This window comes from Pseudochaenichthys georgianus, chromosome 11 (assembly GCF_902827115.2).
Source record: "Pseudochaenichthys georgianus chromosome 11, fPseGeo1.2, whole genome shotgun sequence".
NCBI lineage: Eukaryota > Metazoa > Chordata > Actinopteri > Perciformes > Channichthyidae > Pseudochaenichthys > Pseudochaenichthys georgianus.
Genome location: NC_047513.1, coordinates 21365410 through 21389420, shown reverse-complemented (window position 1 = coordinate 21389420; position 24011 = coordinate 21365410). Strand labels below are relative to the sequence as shown.

The 24011-nt window shown below is 41.1% G+C and overlaps 1 protein-coding gene across 1 annotated transcript; it reads left to right on the top strand.

Annotated features, from left to right (window-relative positions):
- The first annotated feature begins 1018 nt into the window (after positions 1-1018).
- c11h18orf21 (chromosome 11 C18orf21 homolog) lies at positions 1019-22674 on the top strand. The gene is made up of 5 exons (XM_034093834.1): positions 1019-1330; positions 7194-7216; positions 7599-7819; positions 21027-21220; positions 21540-22674. Exons 1-5 carry the CDS (start codon positions 1236-1238, stop codon positions 21700-21702), a joined length of 696 nt encoding a protein of 231 aa, XP_033949725.1. The 5' UTR covers positions 1019-1235; the 3' UTR covers positions 21703-22674.
- Positions 22675-24011: the final 1337 nt, after the last annotated feature.

The window sequence follows — 24011 nt, the reverse complement described above, 5'->3', positions numbered from 1 at the left end:
CTAAAATGGCTGCATTTCTCGTAAATGACTACGATTAACCAACCTACTGCAGTCAGAGTGGATATTCCGGGAAAAGATGTGCTTAAAACGCACAGCTCCGGAGATCAGTCCATGGGCACCTTGAGACGAGCCGAGCAGGAGTGTGTGTTTGTAGTGCGTGTTTAGTGCGTGTTTGTAGTGCTGAACGATATCCCCTCTCGTGTATAGAACAAACCTCTGTTATGTCTCTGTATCGCAGGTGTCTGTCTGACCGGGCTGCTTCATTTGGTATCAGCCCCCCAGAGGGTGCATCGATGCGCACTCAGTGAGCTCACCCTCCCTGCTGCTGCTGCTGCTGCTGCTGCTGCAGGGAGGCTGGAGATATACAATTTCACATTGTCGCTCTTTTTTCCCTGACCTTAGAATTCCTTGATGCAATAATTCCACTACATAGCAGGAGTTTTGTAGACTCGAGCGATACATAACCTTCTGGCACAGTCTTTGTGTTCTTGAACCCAATAAACCTGGTTTGTTAATGCGCAGGACACAGCAATATTGATGTAAATACAGCCCGTAATGTTGTCAGACATTAGCAATTCTTACTCTCCCAGTATACAAGAAATGATGACATCAATAAAGAGGAAGGTTGCAGCAAATTAATAACCGAATTACCTAATGTATCTCTGAAATGCTGTCATAAGTTAGTGTCTGACTTTTAACTTTAGGAAACGTTACTGCCTCCAAACTGTTATTAACCTAATTTGTGATTTCCTACCTGAACCTTACGTGCTTTGAAAGTGATCTTAAATAAGATAAAATTACAATATCAATAAAAACTACCATGATATAATTACATTTTTAAATAACTACTTTTGGTGTATTTGCTTTTACCTTGTTTAACCAATAGCCCAAAGAGCATGATATATTACATTATGCTACCTAAACGAACAAAACAGTCGCCCCGCAGTGTACCTCTTGTTTGACTCAATCTCCCACAATGCACCACGAGCAACGTCACAGTCTTGCGACCCAACGTGGATTTACAGCAAAAGGTTTATCGAGATTCAAACGGACACATTTTTAACACGTATTGACCACTGCAGCTCCACTAGAGAGTGCGTGAATGTTTTGTTATCCTCTATTCTCACCTCAGTGGTCACTTGAACGTTTTTCAGAAGACGTTTTAACCTATGGTTTTAACACGTTGTTAGTGTCGCTCCAGTTCTCCACGAGCCACTTCAGCACCCTGCATTCAAATGAAGTTTCATCAAGAAGGAAACACATTGGACTTCCTGTTGGACGCTTCCTTGTTGTATAAAGAAACATGCCCGGAGCTATCACGGTTCTTACTGTAAGAAACATTGTTTAAAATCCTACATTAATTTCACTTTCACAGGTGCTGCTTTCTGTCGTGTATTGTTGTAATGGCAGCATGTAGCCGCTAGGTAGAGGAGCCGAGCAGTGTTAGCGGTGGAGCTCCTGCCTGTAACTGTTTATATGGACTGCTGGAAACAGTAGACTGATATGTTTAATTTGACTAACATTAGTTTATCCCAGAGTGGTGTCTTTATACTTTCTATACTTTATCCTATTTTAATTCTGTAAATGCTAATAGAAAGAGCCAGTGGGAAAAATAAATGCTCTGATTTAACATTTAACTTTAGATTTCTTACCCTTTTAACTAGAATGTTCCTTTCCTGTTCACTCAGCATATATGGGAGTTAACGCTGAAATAGAAGAACCTTTCTCTAGTTACACACAGTATATTGTGATAATTCATTTTATAGACACTCAAAAATTGAATAAAGATAGGTTTAACAAAATCACACACAGGCTTTTCTTATATTGTAATTGATCATATGTTCTTGGTTTACTAGCATATATTAATGACTGTAACAGACCATCAACAGTATTAGAAAGCATATGTAACATATTTATTTGATACCTAGTGTTACACTATGTTTCAAGAGACCTGTCAATCAATTAAAGTGTAATAGCATTGCTCTTTTAACCCTTAACCACTGAAAAGCTTATTATGTACAGTTGTTTGAGAACTAGCTTTTTCACCTTTTACATTTTAAATTTGAATATGGCTAGGTGATGTGTCACTCACATGCATATCACTCCTTTTGAAGACTTGCCCATATGAGGATAGGCAACATCCACTTTGCTGTTGGATCATTAGTGACTGATGAACATTCACAGCTTGGTGTACAGTCTTTTTCCACCTCCACATTAAGTCTGAGTAATATTTGGCTGTTGCTTGATTACTGACTTTTTTCTTTGATGATGCCACATATTATTGTTGTTATATAAAATTATCTTCTTATTGTGAAGCATTGCTGTTTGTTTAGTTCCAGTGGCTATTCCCATTATACGATACCATATACTTTATTGTCCCCGTAAGGACATTTGTTCTGGACTCCGTCCTGCAGTTCCGCATACATGTACATATAGAAACATACTAAACACTAAAATACATACACATACTTTCTTTAGCAGCGGCACCATGATCCTCTCAAAACATTTCATGACAATGGATGTCAATGCAACAGGCCTAACATCATTGTTTACCTTTGGACAAGGTTTTTTGGGAACAGGTGTTATTATTGATGTTTTCCAGAGGGTGGGGATGCTGCAGATCAACAGATTTTTGAAATATGGGACACCATGCTGATGTCAGTTCTTTTGCAAATGTTTTGGGGAGGCATGCAGAGATGCCACCTGACCCTGTGGCCTTCTTAGTACAGGTGTGTGATCGGACCTTTAAATGGTCAATCAGCACCCTTTCGTCCTGGTCAGTAGCAGAGATTGTCTCTAAGATGTCTGTACATTCAGAGGAGAAGTCCTGGGTTTCAGATCTCGTGTAAAAGTTATTCAGTTCATTTGCTTTTTGCAGGTCATCAGAGGTACAGAGAGTTTTTGTAGCTGGAGTCATATTTGTGATTGCCTTCATAGTGTCCCAAAGTTCCTTGGAGTTCATTTTAGAAAAGTTATGTTCCTTATGTCTCCTTCTAGCTTCTCTGAGCATGTGATTAAGCTCCTTTTGCACACATTTCAGTTTCATCCCGGTTTTTAAAAGATATATTTTTGCGATTGATTATACGAGCTGGTTGTGCCCAGTGGCTCATGTGCAGTTGAATGGCCTGGGGGATTTTGTGCAGCATGTGTGAGCTATTGCAACTGATGAATTCAATTTAAACGTACTCTTATTAAATCATGTGTATTTTCACAGTGAGTTATATTTCATTGGTGAGGTCACAGCACCTTCCTAACAAGATTAAACATGTGAACAAAAGTGCTGCAAGCAAAGACACTTCCTCTTATCATCGGGTAGGAGAGCAAACAGAACCTCGCCTCTTCTCTTTCATCTTTTACAAGGTTGCCACAAGGTCTCATACAAGTCTTTCCCAACTGCCTTTATCTAATACGCCTCTGGTAGTCAAGTCTTTTCATCCTTATTAGAATAAAACAAAAATAATTGATGCCGGTTCTTAAACTCCGCCATCATTCACGGTTCATTGCTTCAATTTGTTTCTTTGCCAAAGTGTATGTCTCTGATGGCGTATCCCACACATTGGTGATTATCTTATTGTGAGGAAAGTCAAAGCTGAATGTAATTTCCGGATAAAGCCACTTTAGTCTCTCTAGCGTGTGTGAGCCTTGCCACTCACAGGTGTGTCTGTGTGCTTTTCTCTATCATAATGGATATGTTGTTTTTAATCCATTGAAGTGTGTAAAAGTGTGTGTGTGGACTTTGAGTTGGGTTTCAACCAACATCCTCCAGGTTGTTTTCATTTTCACCTGAGCCAGGAAATCTGTGGGCAGAACCATGAATGGAAATCAAAACAGAGGTTTTAGCTGAAACCCCAAGTCAGGGTCATTATACGGATGTGTGCGAGGCCAGTGCTATTGAAATTCATCGATCTATTCCCCAGATTCCCTGGCTATGGAGGAGCTGTAATTAAAGAGATCATTTCGACCACATTTAGCTTAACTGTGACCAGCTGCCTAGCAGGCAAGACACGATTCTGAATGCTTGGACCAGTAGCTCAAAGACCTGGCTGGTTTCATGCCAAAGTGCCTGGCAGAGAAGACACAATAAGCAGCCACAGCAAAAACTGAAAGTGTGATGAGCTAATTGAATTTTGAATTTGATCTTCAGCCAGAGTAATAATATGGAAAGCATATCAGGAGGGAAATGAATGTAATGAAATAGAGTTCCAGATTGAGATCTTGGACGCAGTGGATCAGTTAACGGAGGGGAAATGAAAATGTTTTCGTCAGCATTGCTCAAATAGCTGGCATAAGTGTTGAGTGTGTGTTGAAAATGCTTTTACTCCCAATGAACGGCAACTGTCTCTCCATGTTCCTCCGGGTCTTTCCAGCGCCTTCTCTTCTCCAGTTTTGGTTTTGGTCATGCGTCACTGGAGTGTGTTGGTCGTGGCAGCGCGTCTGCACTCATAGACACTACTACACATATTTGTGGGAGATTGTGTTACTGCCTTCTGCCGCTGTCTTCACCTTCTGGCAGGCTGATTATTAACTAACGTGTTTTTGTTTGTGTTTGCATCAGGGCTACAATTGGTTAGTTGTTTTCTCAGTACAAAAATATCAATTTTGCCTTGCAGTAAAAGCGTTCATGAAATGATTCCAGGCGAATGTTTGTGACGGCCTGTTTGGTCCTTGTTTGTGAACTGACATGACTTTAATGTGGCTCGAGTTGCCCGACTAGTGAACCTGTTTTCCAGTAAATTCATAGTCATAGTTGTTTGTTTGGTAACTGGAACCGGACCGGTGTCATAACCAAAGTATGCAAGATGTCACTCAACTATTAAATAGCCTCAAGTGTTTTTGCTCAGCATTAAGCCCAGTTACATGCACTCTCAATAGATAACATCGTCTTGTATTACCAATAAATCAATTAGAATCTAATATTAGCCAATAGTATTGGAGTTCTGATACCAGTAGAGGTCTGTGTTCAGTGGACAATATTCAAAGCAGAGTAGGGCTCCAACTATTATTTTATTGATTATTTTTATTATCAAATGTTTTGACAGTTTTTTCTGAAATAATGTCAGAGTTATGGGGTGGGGTGTTCAAATCCTAACCTGAACCATGCTGTCAGGCGGTCCTATGTTGTTTTTACTTTCACAAAGATAATGCTACATGAATATGTTTAGCAGGTATAATGTTTAATATGTGTACCTCAGTTTCTTAGGCAGAAGTTTAATGTGGAAGCCAGTACTAATATTTGCTAATACGTACAAAACAAAGTACAGTTGAGGTCAATAGGAATGTCATTCGTTTTGCAGGTATGTTGTCATAAACCCAAGTATTAGGTACATTACAATCCCTTATGTTGGCTATAACTTAAAAATAACCAAACTTAACTTGAAATAAATTATTCAATCAAGGGGCAATTATTACTTTTTCATTGTGTGCTTTACCTCAGCTAGCACTTCAGTCTCTAATTACATTATTACATTGTAGCCAATTCCCCCCCAACCCTTTAGCATCTTTAATGGCATCTCCCACTTATCAACAGTTCATGTGTAGGTCCCATATCTCCAGTCACCACAACTAAGTGTGCCCTTAAAAGGAGATGCATGACAAGTATGATAATTAGAAGAGTTTCTTTGCGGTGTGCAGTTCCTGAAAGCTGGTTTATCACTAGAGCAGCGGAAGGAGAGGTTAAAACAACATCTGAAAAGTCCTCACAGTGGAGTCATCAGTGGTTTGTTCACAGCCTTGTCAGAGAGTGTGCTCTGTCAGTAGCATGAAGAATGTGTCCTTTTATGAAGTGTTTCTCAGTGGTGTCAAGTACAATTTCTGATTATTCCTGATGCAACTACCTCAGGAAGTGGCAGACATTTATATAAGCCAAAAAAGAAGAAAAGCTTTCTCAGCAACCATCAAAAGTGTTTTTGGGGAATCTTTTGAGGCCTGTGAGTTGTTATCCATCCTCTGCGGAGCCACAATGCACCACGCCAGCCTCGAACAACTCCTCTTCATTTCCAGTGTTTTCCTCAGGGCTTCTATATAATATGACAGTTCTAAGTCACTGATTATTAAATTGTGGTGGATCGTGCGACGGTGACTCAGACTGTGTGAAAAGTGATGACAGATATGTAGTAATCCTTCTCCACCCACTTAACGTCATACAATACAATGCGCCATCTCAAATGTAGGGTGGTTAAGAAGGCTAGTGGAGAGCGTCAACAAAGCGCTGACAGCATGTACGCAGCTGCAGTCAGTGGGTCAACTCCAGATTAAAGTCGACCCCCGGCCCCCTCCTCCTCTCCGTGAACAGCCAGCCCCTTTTCCTGCCACACGTGCAGCTGGACAGTACATTTCCTCTCATTGATTCAAGCCCAGGGCTAATTTAGTGGGATTTAGCAGTAGCTTAGTTTGAATATTTGCAGGAATATCTCATTGCATGCTTTCCAAAGTTGAAGGCAGCCTAGTGGTCAACGGGTAGCTCTGTAGTGGGGGGGAATAAAATGGTGTGGACATTTGCCCTGTATTGTTTTGGACAGGCCGGATGCTTTCCACATTGCTAATGGGGAAGATGTGTTGGTCACAAGCTGTTTTCCAATGTGTTTATTTTCATGTATTTTAACAGCATTGTTATCTGTCAGTTCCTTTCAGCAGAGTCGTACATTGAAAGCTACGTGGAACTAAATTATTCCAAGTATCCTTTCCCTATTACATTACCTTGTTAACAGGGTCAAAGGCTGTTATGCACATTTAAAAGGGCATTTTTTAACAAATACATTTGCATGTTGACTTATATATAAATGCTTTTCCCAAGAGAACCAAACACTTTTTAAATCTAAGTTTTACAATATAATTATCTTTTTCTAATGGTTTTTACAGTGTCGTGTACAAGGCCAGTTGACGAAGCAACAGCCAATTTGAATTAATTGAAAACAATTCTTTATATATTTTTTTATAGTAAAAATGCTATATACAAAAAGATATTAAGATGAAATACAAAATCTAAATAAAAAGAGGTTTGTCCCACGCGTCTTAAAAGCAATTGTTCTCATGGAAGCTAGACTTTTTCTAGTATTTCTTTTTGTATTTTCGATTTAAAAAATCTTATAAAACATGCTGAAAAAAGTTAGATCAAATTAAATCACAGTATTCTTGTCTGGTATAAAAAGCATCCTTTCAAAATATCTGATCTAGTCTCTTTTTTCCCTCCCTAGGCAGTGTCCTGTGAAGGCTAATGGTAAGTAAAGAGAACACCTCCTGGATGAATCTGACTTCTGAATTACAATGTTTGTTCTGTTTTCATTTCTGCATGTTGTCGTGAGTGATCACCAGCTTGTCCAGGTTGATACATCTCACCTTACCCACAGCCAGACACACCGAGTCAGCCAGATGTAGCAGTCTGCCTGGTGGAATCACACACACACACACACACACACACACACACACACACACACACACACACACACACACACACACACACACACACACACACACACACACACACACACACACACACACACACACACACACACACACACACACACACACACACACAGAGGTACATGCCAGGTAGTGGTGCTATTTAGTGTTCACACTGTCTCTCTGTCTCTTTTTCTCAGAACAACGGAAGCACGGCCCCTCCACTCTGCTGCAGAACACCTCCGTGTGTCAGTACTGTTATCAGTGGCTGAATCCAAACAATTACCGGATGCGACTTCGACCAAAACGGCGTCCGTCGACACGGGTGCAGAGTGTCCTGCGCAGGAAGGCCCGGGGCAAACGACTCAGCCTGATGCAGAAAGATTTGCTGCAGCGCTTCCAAAGGTCCTCCTCTGTACTGGTGAGAACACTACAACTCTGCAGAACACTCAGTTATGTATTGCACTGCACTGCAGCATAGAGTCCTTGCAGAGAAACACAGGGGCATATTCCTGAATTGTATCCTCAGCTGCAGTGGTGTTGAACTAAGTTAAGAAGACTCTTTGACCTCTGACCTTCGAAGCAGGAGAGACAAAATCATATCCCAGGGCTGCAACATTTCTTATAAAATCATTGATTATCGTGACAAAACAATCCCTGCATTGTACCCTAAAGTATTGTCTCCAGGCTTTGTTGCTATTTAGATTTATGGACTCATTCGTATTCATTCCACAGAAAGTGCCTGGCTTCATTATGGTGCTCCACTCATCATTACAGTCTTTACAGTGGTCCCATTATGCTTAACTGTAAGATAACTAATGTTTCCAGACAGTGCTTTGTCAACACTCAGCCTGCTCCCTCCCACAGCCCTATAAAGTGTTGCAGTATTCCCTTTTGACTGCCCTCTTAATGGATGGCACCAGAATGGAAAGCTTTTTCTTTTTTATTAGGGCCAGCACTCACCCACTCTACTGATAAGGACATTGGTTGTGGAGTGTGTGATGATAGGGTCATTCCCCCCCGACATCAGAGAGCACTGATCGGAGAGAATCAGTGAAGAGCCCCTCTGTGAGCTGACATCAGCCCTGATGAAGAGCTCTAGTGGAAATGCTGCTGCCTCATTAAAATCAGTTTGAGTTCATTTAACATGCAGGTATTCATGCAGGCGCTGTGAGCCCACAATCAGCTATATCAGCTGACTCTGAGGGCAAAGAGGAAGACAGAGATGGAGAGAGGGAGCACGCCTAACAAGGGAAGTGAGAAAAGTGGACGAGAATAACAAAGGAAACATAAAGGGTGAACAAAGGAACAAGTTAGAAGGCAGATAGCTAAGAGAGGTGACCAGAAGAAGTCAAATGATGGACTGTAAGAGAAAAAGTAATCTTGTAACACAATGTTGGTTTTAAAGAAGTGGCTATGTGCGTATTCCTGTTCTTCTTGTGTGGACTGGAGTTAAGATCAAATCCAGGTCTGATAGGGAAGTCATCTGGAAAAAAAAAGATTTCAGAAAATATTTACATTGAGGATGTATTTCAGCGAATAACACATTTCCAGTAATACACAGTTACAATTATAATTACGTTTTCCAGAGGCCCCAGATGACCCTAAATATAATGATATAGCTACAAGGCATTTTGTTAGACACCCCTGAATTAACCTTGAATCTTGAAAATCAATATAATAGTGCGTACGTTTGCCCTGTTAGCAGTTTTAGGGCATATGTCACACCTTGGCAGTTGTAGTGTTAAATCGGTGTGGCTTAGTCAAACATAACTGTGTCGTCCCCTGAAGGCCTCTCTACAGAAACACATCGGGACTGAGCACCTCTCCTCTTACTTATTTGTAAACAATGTTTTCGTCATGACTTCATCATTGCATTACTTCCTAGTAAACCAATACTTCCTGACCTTGTGCTCTGAGGTATGTTTACCCTCTGTTTGCTCGGGTCACTTGACTGTCATGTACTGTTCAAGGGGCAACGAGTTCTGCAGTGGTGTGATAGTGAGCCCTAAAGAAGCAGAGCGGTGAGATAAGAGGAGGAATGTGGACTGCTTTCCTATCATTGTCTCCGTGGCTGTTTGCTGATGAACAGAGCACAACAAACCAGACATGGAGAGGAGCCTGAATGAGATCCACTCGTCTCCTTTTGAAGAAGCAAGCGCGGGGTAGTTAGGATGACTGGATAAGCCAATGTATAAGATTTTTTTCTTTTTTAATCGTCAAAGTTGTTCTTTACAGTCTACAATGTCCACAGACTTGAGAATGGTTTCAGGAACGCAATGTGCCGCAGCGACCATGAACCCGTAATAATATTCTTTGTTTGTTTTATTCTTGTATTGTTTTATGACAGTGTGCTAGAGTCGAGTGTTTTGGCTGTGTACACAGTGTTCTGCCCTTCTTACTGTTAGTCACGGTACATCTACAGGAAGTGGTGGGAGATGTATTGGAAGAATAATCAAAACATGCTGTTCTATAAATGTATTGTCACATTCATGCCATGTTGTGTGCCGGACGAAGCTGTCGTTTATTCAGAACAAGGTGTGAGTATTTGCAGAAATCCATGTTTGCGTGTGTTCTCAGTCTTCTTCCAAGTGTCAAAACAGTTCTGTGGAATCTTTTATGGGAAGGGTTGTGGGAAGTTTTGAAGAGCTAATTGTTATTATGAATGTTTTTTTTAAATCTATTTTAAGTAGTTACTCCAGGCCAAGTTGCATTATAAAGTATTTCAAGCTTTTGTGAGTAAACTGTAGTCTTCCCAACAATATGTGTAGTACTATAATAGGGATATCAATGTTAACATATCCCTGCCTGAACTAAAATAACGCATGCACATGACCAGTATATTGTTCCCCTTCACACACATGGGTGGTGTGCCGTCCCTCGGGGTGTAAATCCCCTTAATTTCACACCATACTGCTCTCCCTTTAGGACGTATGTGTGTGTCGCCCGCTGGGTGGGATGTCATATGCTTTCCTCAGCGTTGTGAAGCGGTGTCTTTAGAGGTATTATAAATCAGCCGTCTTTATGCATGCTGGGCAGGTTATCGAGCAATGGCTCTGGAAATACGTTGGATTGTAACTCCACCAGAGAAGCAGAGACCCTAAATGGAGCGAAACATAGGGCGTACGTCTCCTCCTCTGTTCTACTGTTCGTGAGCCTAGATTTATGCTTTCCAGCGGAGTTGTTCGTTACAAAAATATGTAGTTTTAGGTCTTTCCTGAACATGTACAATATTGTTGTTTTAGATGGGGAATTTATGCCTTGTTTTTAACTCAACAGTTACTTACTTTGGCAATAAAAAGTGATGCTAGTAGCTCCCGGAAGAATAATTATTTTAGAGAACTGAATATGTTTACTGGATGTGTAGTCACGATGACTTCTAAACAAGTTTTGTAAAAACAACACTCGAAACCCTTGATGGAGCTTGTAAAACAACACTTGTTTTTCTCTGAAAACAACATTTGCTTTCAGAATAACAGATAAACCAGGCAGGATAAAAACAAATCAACAGTACATACGAGGTTGAAAAACATTTCCCTTTTCCCGTAAGTCATCTCTCGGTGTGATTTATGTCACCACTTCTCTGACCTCACTGGCCACCTCTCATGCTCTCGTTCACATTTCCTCCCTCTTGTGTTTTACCTCAACTCTTCTACCTGACCGCCCCTCTCACATTAATCTTAATCTTTCTTCTCTCCTCCTTCCATTCTTGGCCATCTCTTCACCACATCCCTCTGTCATATGTATCTTTCCTGGAGTTATGTTGTTGGAGAATGTGCCTCATAGGGGGATGACAGGAACCAGGAGACAGAGATGTCTGGCTGTTTCTTCGCCTCTGTTTTCTCTCAGGGAACACCGAAAGCTCCGCCGAGGGTTTGGAGGCCTCGACGTTGGGCAGCGAGTGACAGGGTGACAAGATGGGGACATGTTTGGGAAAAGAGAGGCCAGGAGGGAATCTGCAGCAGTGCGAGTGGCCTTGAGATACAAACACAGGAGACTTGCTGGAAAGAAGACACTCACTCATGTCTCACGTGTTTAGCGATTTAACAAAGTCTATGTATTTTAAGCAAGTTAACACAAATACAAAAGCAGCAGCAGCAGTTGTGGGAAGTCAGTGCCAGCTGGGACTGTCATGATTCCTTGGAAGACTACAGACACACAAGCCTTGCATAGTGATGCGCTGTCATCATGTCTGTAACCCAGCTTAAGGCTTATTGCAGCTCCAGAACAACATGTCATCTGTCAATAATCCTTTTCAATGAGTTGCCTAGTCACTGTTAAAAGCCTGCTCTCTAACTTGGAAATGTTAGAGAGGCTCTAATGTGAGTTGGCATAGGTGTCAAGGTTTGCAAGCCGCCACTGTTTGGCTTTCTGATCCTCACTTAGCAATATATTTACAGCATATTGCTCCTGTAACTGATTCTGACTGCATGTAAGAACATTATTGTCATTCAACACATATCTGCTGTAAAGCCACACTTGTGCCATTAGTTGCCTGTTATATTGTCCACAGAGGCGCTCCAAATCTAACAGCTACACCCTGAAGCACAGCTGCTCCACCCAGGGACAGATGCATAAAACTGTGGACCAACAAATGATATACAAACCAAAATATGCATATGCATTATTTATGTCTTTTGTCAGATGTATACATGCCTGGATCTATTTAATACATCTCAATTGTGTGCATAAGCTCGATTTTTACTTCACACACACACACACACACACACACACACACACACACACACACACACACACACACACACACACACACACACACACACACACACACACACACACACACACACACACACACACACACACACACACAATCACACACACTTTTAACCTTTATGTGTATGTGTGTTGAACCTAGTGACAGAATACACCAGGCCTTTAGGGGTACGTTTACAGATTTGGAACAAACAAGTTCAGAATGCCCTGGAAAAATGCCGCACAGGTAATATTTAACACATTTCTTTGTTCTGAAAGTTCTTCTCCGGATATTTACTGATAGGATGTTATCAGGCATTTTCCACGGTGAGATATCGCTGATTTATTGCCTCCCAGATGTTCATTCAAAAACTCATATGATTTACTAAAGCATTTTGAAAAACCCTATTTTATTCGATCCGGCTACTTTATCCTACTTGACTATGCCATACATCTTAATGTAAAACGTAGATATCTTCCCTCCAGCCTTTGCTCAAGTAAAGGAGTTTTTATCTATGAATGATATCCTGTCTAAACATCAGTCAGGATTCAGAAAGAAACACAGCACCATCACTGCCACAATGAAAGTGGTAAATGACATTACTAGTATTTTAGATAATAAGCAGAGTTGTGCAGCTCTGTTTATTGACCTTTCCAAAGCGTTTGACACCGTTGATCATCGAATCTTAAAGCAGAGGCTACTCAGTATTGGCATATCCAGCCTTGCAGTGGGGTGGTTTGTGAACTACCTCTCTGAAAGGTCCCAATGTGTTCATTTTGATGGACTGTCTTCTGAGTGGTTAAACATTTCTAATGGTGTACCACAAGGTTCTGTTTTAGGACCACTTTTATTCTCCATATATATTAAATGGATAAAGCTACTTTACATTTTTATGCGGATGATACTGTGATGTACTGTGCAGGTCCCTCCATTAAAGAGGCTGTTGTTAAATTACAGGCTGTTTTTAACACTATTCAGGCTCAGCTCTCTGAATTAAAGCTTCTTTTAAATGTTGAGAAAACCAAGGTAATGCTCTTTTCAAAAGCAAAAAAGACACCAGAGCCTGTTTTAGATATTGTAACTACGCAAGGAACAAAACTTGAAGTTGTTGCCTGTTACACATACCTTGGTATCTGGCTTGATGATTGTCTCACTTTTAAACTTCATGTCAATAACCTGCTAAAAAAACTGAGGGTTAGGTTAGGTTTCTTCTACAGGAACAAGTCCTGCTTCTCGCTTGAGGCCAGGAAAAGGCTAGTCACTGTGACCTTTGTACCTGTGCTGGACTATGGGGATCTGATGTATATGAATGCACCTGCCAATTGCCTGGTCAAGTTAGATGCTGCGTATCACAGTGCACTAAGATTTGTGACAAACTGTAAAGCATTAACCCATCACTGTACCCTGTATGCAAGGGCTGGTTTGCTTTCACTAACTGTACGGAGGCTCAGTCACTGGTACATTTTTATATACAAAGCCATGTTAGGGAAACTTCCATCTTATATCTGCTCCCTGATCTCTCGGATAATTGTAAGTGGCTACTGCCTGAGATCGAATGCAGTGGTTTTATTAAATGTGCCAACTGCTAGGACTGTCTTAGGGAAGACAGCTTTTAGATGCGCAGCTCCTCTGTCTTGGAATAGTCTGCACATTAAATGGAAACTGAACAATCTGGTGCCACTAAATGTTTTTAAAGCTCGGTTGGATGCTAGTCAATCGGAAGCTATTGGTACCTGCTTATGTGGATAATTATGTAAATGATGCTGTATGATGTCCTTTTGTTGTTCTGTTTATGTTTTTATGTTTCATGTGGAACTACTTGAGCAGGTCTCCCTTGAAAAAGAGATCAATTATCTCAATGGGATTTATCTGTATAAATAAAGGTTTGAAATGCTCTGGTTTGTTTTGAGGCAAGCCTGCTGTACGTGAGCTTTATCCAAACACAAGAGACACAAAAGATATAGAAACAGATATGACTTATTTTTATAAATATCTTTGTGTGTGGTATGGGGTGTCTCGGTGTGTTTACCGTGCAGCCTGCCTCCAGACACTGTGCCTAAGTGGCTGCCTGCAACATCACGGCCGGCCTCGTATTGATCCCCAAGCTGCTCTCCTGCTCTCGGCTCTATGGTGTTGTATTGATGTGTTTCACTCACACACTGCGTGTAGATATGTGTGCTTTAGATCCACGCATATCGAGCCTTTAGAAAACTCTGCCACGACAAATATTCAATTAAAAGGCACTTTTAGGCCCTGAATTCTGTCACTCACTGTTACCCTACTCATATATTGCTCCTGGTCGTGTCGGTCAGCCTGGGTCGAATTAATCAACCCAACCTGACCCCCAGCCACAGAGAGTGAAAGGCAGGAAGGGAGGTATTTATGGAGCAGGGGCTATTAATAGAAGAAAGGGTCCATTTGTGGAATTGATTTATGTGGGTCTGTGTGTGCCTATTTGGCACCCAACTTTTCTTTTGATTCCCAGAGCCAATGTACATGCAAGAGTGGTCACACGCTTTAAGCATGCATGGCACAGGGTGGCAGAAATATATACAGACCAGCAGAAGCAATGATTTCTGTGTTCATAAGTTCAGATGTATCCTCTGAAGTGTCTCTAATGTTCTTACCTGACACAACATCTGATTTCCCACGTGGCCAGCTGGGCACAGCTTCAGCTACATGAGACAAAGCTGCAAAATCTCATAGAGTTGTTGTGTTGTGAGATATCTTGGACTCTTTTGTTCCTCGTACTTGTTTCCCTGTGCGTTCAGGTACACTTACATAGGATGCATGTCTTATTTTAACACTTTATATTAAATCAAAGTGTTGCTGTTGATTGGTCGGCATGCTGGAAAGCCTTGACTGCCTAAAAAACATTCGCTCACACCAAGAGATGTATTATTTCTTTATAATGGATTTTGAAGTGGGCTAGTTAGCGAGGTATAAATACGATTTCATGCTGTTTTTATTTTAGGATTCAAGGGATGAACAGCACATGCTGGTATTTCACACACCTTGCATCATTATTTCAAAGGTCGCCACGCCCTGTGTGTAAAGGGAAATTACCATTTAGCTCTGGAACAGACCTTTACTATTATCCCCATGTGTAGGGGATGAAGATGAAATGTATCTGTGACTTTTTCTTTCTGTAGAAGCACTGTTGGATCGCCATGGATTCACTTTACAGAAGTCTTTATTCTGTTAACGGGTTTTTTCTTGGAGTCTGTTGTATCAGTGCTTCGGAGCAAGTCACTTCAAACGTGTGGGGCTACTAGTGGTACACGAAACAGCAGCAGGTCATTCTTGATGTACACATCCGTCTGCAGCCAGGTGTCTGCTTTTGTTTGTTTCACTTCACTATGGCGCTCACGCTCCTGTCCTCTAAGCTGTTGTTTCTTTACTTTCAGCTGACAAGTCACCTGAGTTCAAACAAGGACAATCTAAGCTCCGTTCATAACCTGTAAACAAACAGTTCTTGTTCGAGTATTGGCTCCCAGTTTCCTGTTGATATTTGATCAGATGAAACTTTAATGATCTGCTGGAGGAGATTGGGTAATTGCAGCAGGAAATAACAGGTGGTAGTGAGGAAAGGGTTCTAAATGAAAGTAAACACAGTGGACTGCTCATCACAACAAATACAAATACATTGAGGTGGATAGACGAACAGGAATGAGGGGAAATCTGAGCTATGTATTTGCACATGTTTTAATAGCTGCGTTGCTGCATGGATTTGACGCAAAGAAAAGCCTGCAGACAGTTTGTTCCCGTATGATGTGTTTTTAACAGCTTTACCATCTCCAGCTAAAATGATCTTTAGTGGATTAAAAACAGCTGCTCCAGCTTAATCTGCACCGTCAACATAGCTGCTTTGAATTTTTACGACTTGTTCTTCACAACGATTGTAATCACAAATGGTTTGCTAAGTTCAGAAGAGTTGTTTTAACTTTGGAAGCGATAAATAGTTTGATGAATAGGCTTCTACCGCTACATGTTCTCTTCCAGTATGAAGCTTCATCTACTGACAGAAAGGTTTGCCTATTTAGGAGTTAGAAACACATTTGTGATGACATCAGTATTCAGTTATACCTTTTTAATATGAGGGAAAATAAAATGTAGACAAGTCTATCACCAGCAAATGTTTCTTACAATGATCACAATGTCCTTATTATACTTTACATCAGCTTTGGGTCATAAATCCAACGTTATTTAAATAGTTTCATTCATACATCAATGACAACTCCAAGTGCTGAACATTCAAAAATAAAAAGCTTAATGATTTAAAAATATATTTATTTAAATGAATACAAACATTTAATGACTGAAAATATAATAAAACTAATAACAGGATAAATAGCAGGTTAAAAAAAGTGTTTCTTTTAAAGATATCCTCACCCTGCTTCTTTTATACACTGAACAAAAATATAAATGCAACACTTTTGTTTTTGCTCCCATTTTTCATGAGATGAACTCAAAGATCTAAAATATTTTCTATAAACACAAAATAACCATTTCTCTCAAATATTGTTCACAAATCTGAAAAAATCTGTGATAGTGAGCACTTCTCCTTTGCCGAGATAATCCATCCCACCTCACAGGTGTGGCATATCAAGATGCTGATTAGACAGCATGATTATTGCACAGGTGTGCCTTAGGCTGGCCACAATAAAAGGCCACTCTGAAACGTGCAGTTTTGCTTTATTGGGGGGGTCTGGGGGGGTCCGAAAACCAGTCAGTATCTGGTGTGACCACCATTTGCCTCACGCAGTGCAACACATCTCCTTCGCATAGCGTTGATCAGGTTGTTGATTGTGGCCTGTGGAATGTTGGTCCACTCCTCTTCAATGGCTGTGCGAAGTTGCTGGATATTGGCAGGAACTGGAACACGCTGTCGTATACGCCGATCCAGAGCATCCCAAACATGCTCAATGGGTGACATGTCCGGTGAGTATGCTGGCCATGCAAGAACTGGGATGTTTTCAGCCTCCAGGAAGTGTGTACAGATCCTTGCAACATGGGGCCGTGCATTATCATGCTGCAACATGAGGTGATGGTCGTGGATGAATGGCACAACAATGGGCCTCAGGATCTCGTCACGGTATCTCTGTGCATTCACAATGCCATCAATAAAATGCACCTGTGTTCGTCGTCCATAACATACGCCTGCCCATACCATAACCCCACCACCACCATGGGCCACTCGATTCACAACATTGACATCAGAAAACCGCTCACCCACACGACGCCACACACCCTGTCTGCCATCTGACCTGAACAGTGAAAACCGGGATTCATCCGTGAAGAAGAGAACACCTCTCCAACTTGCCAGACGCCATCGAATGTGAGCATTTGCCCACTCAAGTCGGTTACGACGACGAACCGGAGTCAGGTCGAGACCCCGATGAGGACGACGAGCATGCAGGTGAGCTTCCCTGAGACGGTTTCTGACAGTTTGTGCAGAAATTCTTTGGTTATGCAAACCGATTGTTGCAGCAGCTGTCCGAGTGGCTGGTCTCAGACGATCTTGGAGGTGAACATGCTGGATGTGGAGGTCCTGGGCTGGTGTGGTTACACGTGGTCTGCGGTTGTGAGGCCGGTTGGATGTACTGCCAAATTCTCTGAAACGCCTTTGGAGACGGCTTATGGTAGAGAAATGAACATTCAATTCACGGGCAACAGCTCTGGTGGACATTCCTGCTGTCAGCATGCCAATTGCACGCTCCCTCAAAACTTGCGACATCTGTGGCATTGTGCCGTGTGATAAAACTGCACGTTTCAGAGTGGCCTTTTATTGTGGCCAGCCTAACGGAGCGTCCACACTACAGCTCCAAAAATAGCTTGGAGCTGGGCGTGTCTGGAGCTTGGGGATTTTATTCAAGCAACACGGCCAACAACCAATCACATGAATCTCCCGTCCCCGACATACAAAGCAAAAACCCCCGGGGATTTTATGCGAGCAATATATATATATAAACTCCCCAAACAGGCGAAAACCTACCAGTTTTCCCCACTGTCTCTGCCACCTCCCTCCATGCCTGGTTCCTCCGGTTTGTATCCCGGTAGGTGAAGAGGGTCTGGTCATACAAAACCGGGTGATTCGCTACGGCGATAGTTAGTTTCTCCTCCGACTTTTTTTGAAATATAGAAATGAACGGCGGGATATCTCTACCAGCTTAGACGCGGTTTGATTGGCTACGGCTTCAGCTGTCAGATTTTGGGAAACGGGATTTGATTGGCTGGCGCTGGCTACTCCGGCGTCTCAGGCGACAGAAGTTGAACATTGTTCAACTTCTGTCGCCTGAGACGCCTCGCTCTGCTACCCACAATTCAGTTCGGCGAAAAAGCGCGGCTACGTGACGTCACCCCATTGAAAGTGAATGGGCAGATTGGAGCAGATTGGAGCTTTCGACGCTGTAGTGTAGACGGGCCGTGAGGCACACCTGTGCAATAATCATGCTGTCTAATCAGCATCTTGATATGCCACACCTGTGAGGTGGGATGGATTATCTCGGCAAAGGAGAAGTGCTCACTATCACAGATTTTTTTCAGATTTGTGAACAATATTTGAGAGAAATGGTTATTTTGTGTATATAGAAAATGTTTTATATCTTTGAGTTCATCTCATGAAAAATGGGAGCAAAAACAAAAGTGTTGAATTTATATTTTTGTTCAGTGTATGTGTGCAGCAATGTTAATAATGTAATATATATTTTGGAAATGTTGTCAAATTGATACAAGTAGGAATCCTTTATCATCTCATTTTCTACAACCATCATGTTTTCTACATGGATTTGTATCTACATATCTTTCATACTATTCATTCTTCTTGTTTGAAGATGCTTAAGTCTGGTGTTTCTATCCTACAACGTAAATGTTGTTTGCAAACACTGATGTGACTATTTCAGTCCAGTTTGTGTAACAGCTTCGTCACTGACGGAGCAGCAGAGTGCCGGCTGTCCCACAGAGCATTCGAGCCTTCCGACAGAGCATTGGTCAGCCCTCTTCTGAGCCCCGCCCCTCTGCAAAGATAGGTGGGTCAGTTGCTGGGCTGGTCTTTATAAAGCTGGACATGCATGCTCGTTTAGTGCACACTTCACACAAGTTCGAATAGAAAGACTGAGGAACTCATTACTCCCGCTTCATAGAAACCCAACTCTCGGACACCTGTCAGAATCTGAAATGGCTACCTTCGTGTCGGTGAGTTTTCCATCTCTTCAGCATTCAGGGCTGTCAACAGCTTGGCTCACACTTGCTGACCTCTTGGTCTGTTTTGACCCGTTTGAATCTTGTGCAACTTTGGAGGGCTTGTGTCAACAGTGGGATTTAAGTTTCTACAGGTTGCAAGTAGAGTTGCAGAAGAGCCATTAACACTTTGTCCTGCTTTTTTCTACAGTGAGGAAAGGACACTTTTTCAAGAGCTTTGTTATTTGCTAGAGTTTGTTTAATATTCTGCAGCCCTGTAGCTTGCACTTTCGCTCATCACCGAGAAGATTTGATTGCCTCCTAGTTGTTATTGGCGCTTGATCTTATAGTTGCGTCTTAGTTGTGAATCTGTGGCTGAAAGTAAAGGAGTCTTTGTGGCAATAACCATAGCTGCTGTTTTTATAATGTTTTTCGATTTTCTTTAGTTTGTCTCTGTCATATTGTAGCTACATGCACGTTCTTTTTGTTATTGGGTTGGTCAGGAGTCTGGAATGCCAATTACCGTCTTTAAGCATGAGGGTCTCATGAGCAGCTGGGTCTTGTCACTCTCATAAGTGTCTGAGCTCTTCTCCAAATATAGGGTCTTGTGTAATCTGTGTTAGGAAATTGCTTGGAATGTGTCGTGCAAGGCGCAGTTAAGTGTGACTGGCGTGCTAAAGTAATTCATGTCAAAAAATTGTTTGTCGATATTAAAGTTGCAACAGACAACTTTTCAGCTTTCCCCCATGTTGGCGCCGCTGCCAGAGAGACATGATTCAAAAAGAGCAAGAAATACTTTCCTGCTCAGAGTAATCGCTATCGACTGCTCTTCTCTTGTTTACCTACGTTTGGAGCTTGTATTCATTTGATTATTTGAAAAGAGTAGGAAACATTTTGCAGGAAATAGTTTTTTGTTTTTAGGGTTTTGTGCCATGAATTCAGCCTTCCTTTTCCTGGGAGATCGTACATGGTTTTGTTAGAAATGCATAGTGAAGGAACCAATCTATCATTCACTATCCATTACACTCGGCAATCAAAATTAACTTCATAATGGTAATTTTGTGCGGTGCATCTTTTGCACTCTATCGCAACTTAAACTAAAGAAGTTGGCTGACAGCTGTTAAAGTACCTATAGCTTGAATAGGTGAAACTGCCTGGCAACAGCCCCCCCCCCACCCTCTCAAAGGCTAAGTCAATGTTTCCCATCCCGCTTGAACTAATCCAGCCATTTTCATATCTGTACAAACATTGAAGGGTAGGATAATTTTGGGGATGATTGGCAGGGCCAATGGGAAGAGCCTCAGCTGTCAAGCAAATCATTTTCTAAATTGTTACACGTCGTGAATTTGCTTCCTGGACCCCACAGTGAACTATTCCTAAGTGTCTGATGTCTGTGAGACTTTAGGCTGCTCATGGTCCCGGGGTGAAGAAGCCCCTCTGACTGCAGACCCTTCCCCGGCTCTCTGTGTTCCTGAAGGCTTTCTGTTGCTGCGATCAATCCAGACTAAGTCGCAATAAACTCTTGTGTGTCCCACAGAAATACAGATAGATGTGGCTGTACTGGGTTTGATGAAAAATAAAAAATGACAAACGCTTTATCTTCCCTCACTTAGAATGACATCAGTTGGTAGATAAACTGCTATCATACAACAACAGCTGATATGCCTTCACCTGGGAACCTTATTATATTTGAGAGGAATTTGTATTCATGAATATGTTCCTTTTCTCTCCCCAGATGGCAACCTGCCACACTTGCAATCAAACGTCCAGACACAGAGGAATGAACAGGGAGTTTGTATCTGGCCTCGGGAAGACCCACAGCACGCCAGGGAGCGTGGGCAAATACAAGACCCCCCAGTCTACTCACAGAGCCAACATGCCTACCCCCAAGACTCCCGGCAAAGACAAGACACCTGTTCACACACCTAGGTAAGTTATTTTAAGGTGGATCTTATTAATATCCTCAGAGCTAAAGTTTAGGATATAACCTTCCTCGACTAAACTTGTTAGGTGTCACAGACATTCGAGAGGATGCTGTGTCAGGCCCATTAGCTTTTTGAATGATTATGTTTCATTAAGAGAACGGCAGCTAGCTGTAAGGGTGCTACGTGCTGGTATCCATGCTTGCCAGATCATTTACTTGTTGACGCACACTTTTAACTTTTCCTGCCGACCAACAAAATCTCAGATTTCTCTAATTTACCTCTTCTCTCCTCTCCCTTTCCAAACGTTCTCCTTCTCTCTCCAGGTCTTCCAACTCCTCTAACACCTCAGGGTCAGGCTCACATGCCTCCAAGACTCCCTCTAAACCTAAGAATTGGGTTGTGCAGCGTCTCAGCAAGATACTCATGCGAGAAGACAACCCGGGCAAGAAGAAGGGGGGCTTGAAAGATTTTCTCTCCTCACTCTGAGCGTCTCTTTTGTCTTTTTTGTCGACTCTTGAAAAAACATGGGGTAAGACCCACGTTTGTAACCCGTTAACGCCAAAGGCTAAAGGGAAACTTTATTTTCCGAGCCGGTGTGTGAAGGGTTACAGTCTGCCCCCCTACACAACTATTGCCGGGCTGTTTGGAATGGCACTCCTGGTATCCTGAATGTATCAACTGGGAGCTCTGGCTGGCTATTTCAGCTTTACATCAGGGTTACTGCTGAGCCAGTTGGAGGAGAATGCTTTAATTCTAACTCAGCACAAGACTCTTAAAATCTCCTAAACTGGGGATGTTATTTTAAGGGCAATGTTTGAGGAATTATTCAGTATTTATCAAATAGCTTAAAACCCACAGGAACTGTGGTCTGTGGGTGGAGTTTGGCATGGGAAGCTGGTTTACATGCCAATATCTTTTTTTTTTCTCCAATTAAATATGTATAGAATACATATATATATAAAACTGTTTCGTATTCATGTTTACTTGATGTCTAATCTTTTGTATTTGAATGTATTTACTTTCTTTCTTTTGTATCCAGTGGGGAGATGTTAAGTATTTACTTGACAAATGTATATGTCAATGCAAATGCATGACATGATAGGAACTGTGCACAGTCACCAGGGAAGATGTTTGTAATTATCATCTGACATGGGACTTGCTGTTTACATTGAATAGGCACTCTGCCTTAACCTGTACAGAGAGACTTATAGACAATCAGTATTGTCAATGCTTAACATTTTATTTTAATATTTTCTTTGGTTACATGTTTTTGAAAGGTTACTCTTTTCATCTTTTTGTAAAGAGCAGGGATTTGGATACATCTTCTTTTGTCGTACTGCCTGATTACCTTTTCCATTAGCTGTTGAATGTACAGTATGTATTTTAATCCTGAAATACCTCACATTTGTATTCCACCTACACTGTGAATCACTCAAATAAAACCATCTTAGTCTGAAACCTTTTCCAATTTTCTGTGAAATGAGTGCTAGAAAATGTATTTTACTGCAGCTTCAGTCTTACAGAGTTTATATTAATGTCTGCAGATATAAGGCTATAATTAATCCAGCTGCATGTACTTGGGGTATATGGGGGGTCTTTACACTTAGGATAGATCTATATTACTATCCAAGAAAATGATTGTGCAAAATATGTAAAAGAAAAACATACAAACGTAAATTAAAGTAGAACAATTTACATATAAATCGAATGAAAGTAGCCTACAAGCAAAAAATGACTTGTACATCATTAATAAATATATACTGGCAAGTTATTTGTGAATTAACCAATGGATCAATAAAGTCATAATTTTAGCCATAATAAAAATGATTGTTGATCTTATTGATTATATTTTCTATTATTAATCTTAATCTGCAAAGTCATGAGTACATAAAGTTATCAAATAAATGTAGCGGAATACAAATTACAATATTTACCTCCAAACTATATTGGAATATAGTAAATGGCCACAAATTAAAATGTTCAAGTACAAGTACCTCAATATTATACAGTACACTTCTTGAGTAAATCTACTGTTACTTAAAGGTAGGGTAGTTAAGAATGGAGAAACCAGCTTGAGTGCGCTAGAAAAAATCAGTCCTTTCCTTCAGACTTCCTTACAGAGCCTCTCCTCCAACACACACGAACGCGCACATGACCAATGAGGGCACGAGATAAGTTTGTGCACGAGATGGAAGGCTGACAGGCAGGTAGGCCATCCTGTTATTTTAGCCGGGCCGGCTAAAATAATTGGTCAAAGCATTTAATGTATTCAAAAAGAAACACTTTTTGTTATATTCCATGGAATATAACAAAAAAGAGTTTCTGAAGTGAATTACCTACCCTACCTTTAATGAATTAAAGCTATAAGACATGTATGTGAATAGAAATGTTTATTTGAGTGCTCTAAAGTAACTATTTGCCAAACCTAATGTTTATTTTACCCGCCTAATTTGTTGTTCTTGTATACTACTTTTATGTTGTTTGGTTATTTATTTATATTTTGCTCTCTAAATTCAACAACTACTAGCCTACTTCACTACTATTTCCTTTATGATGATTTTTGGAGGTGTGATTCAGTTTTGGACAGCTGACATTGAGAACATCATTGTGTTAGTCACTAATGTACTAACTTGCTATAAATAAAGTTAGGTACCTGTGAGTTATCTGTTGCCACTTTTTAATAGCAGGTAACTGGCTCCTCCACATTAACTTTTTCATTTCTCAAAATAACAAACATGAATCCTATGGGTTAGGGTTATTTAGAGAGTCTGAAAATTAAAGTGCGTATTTACAGA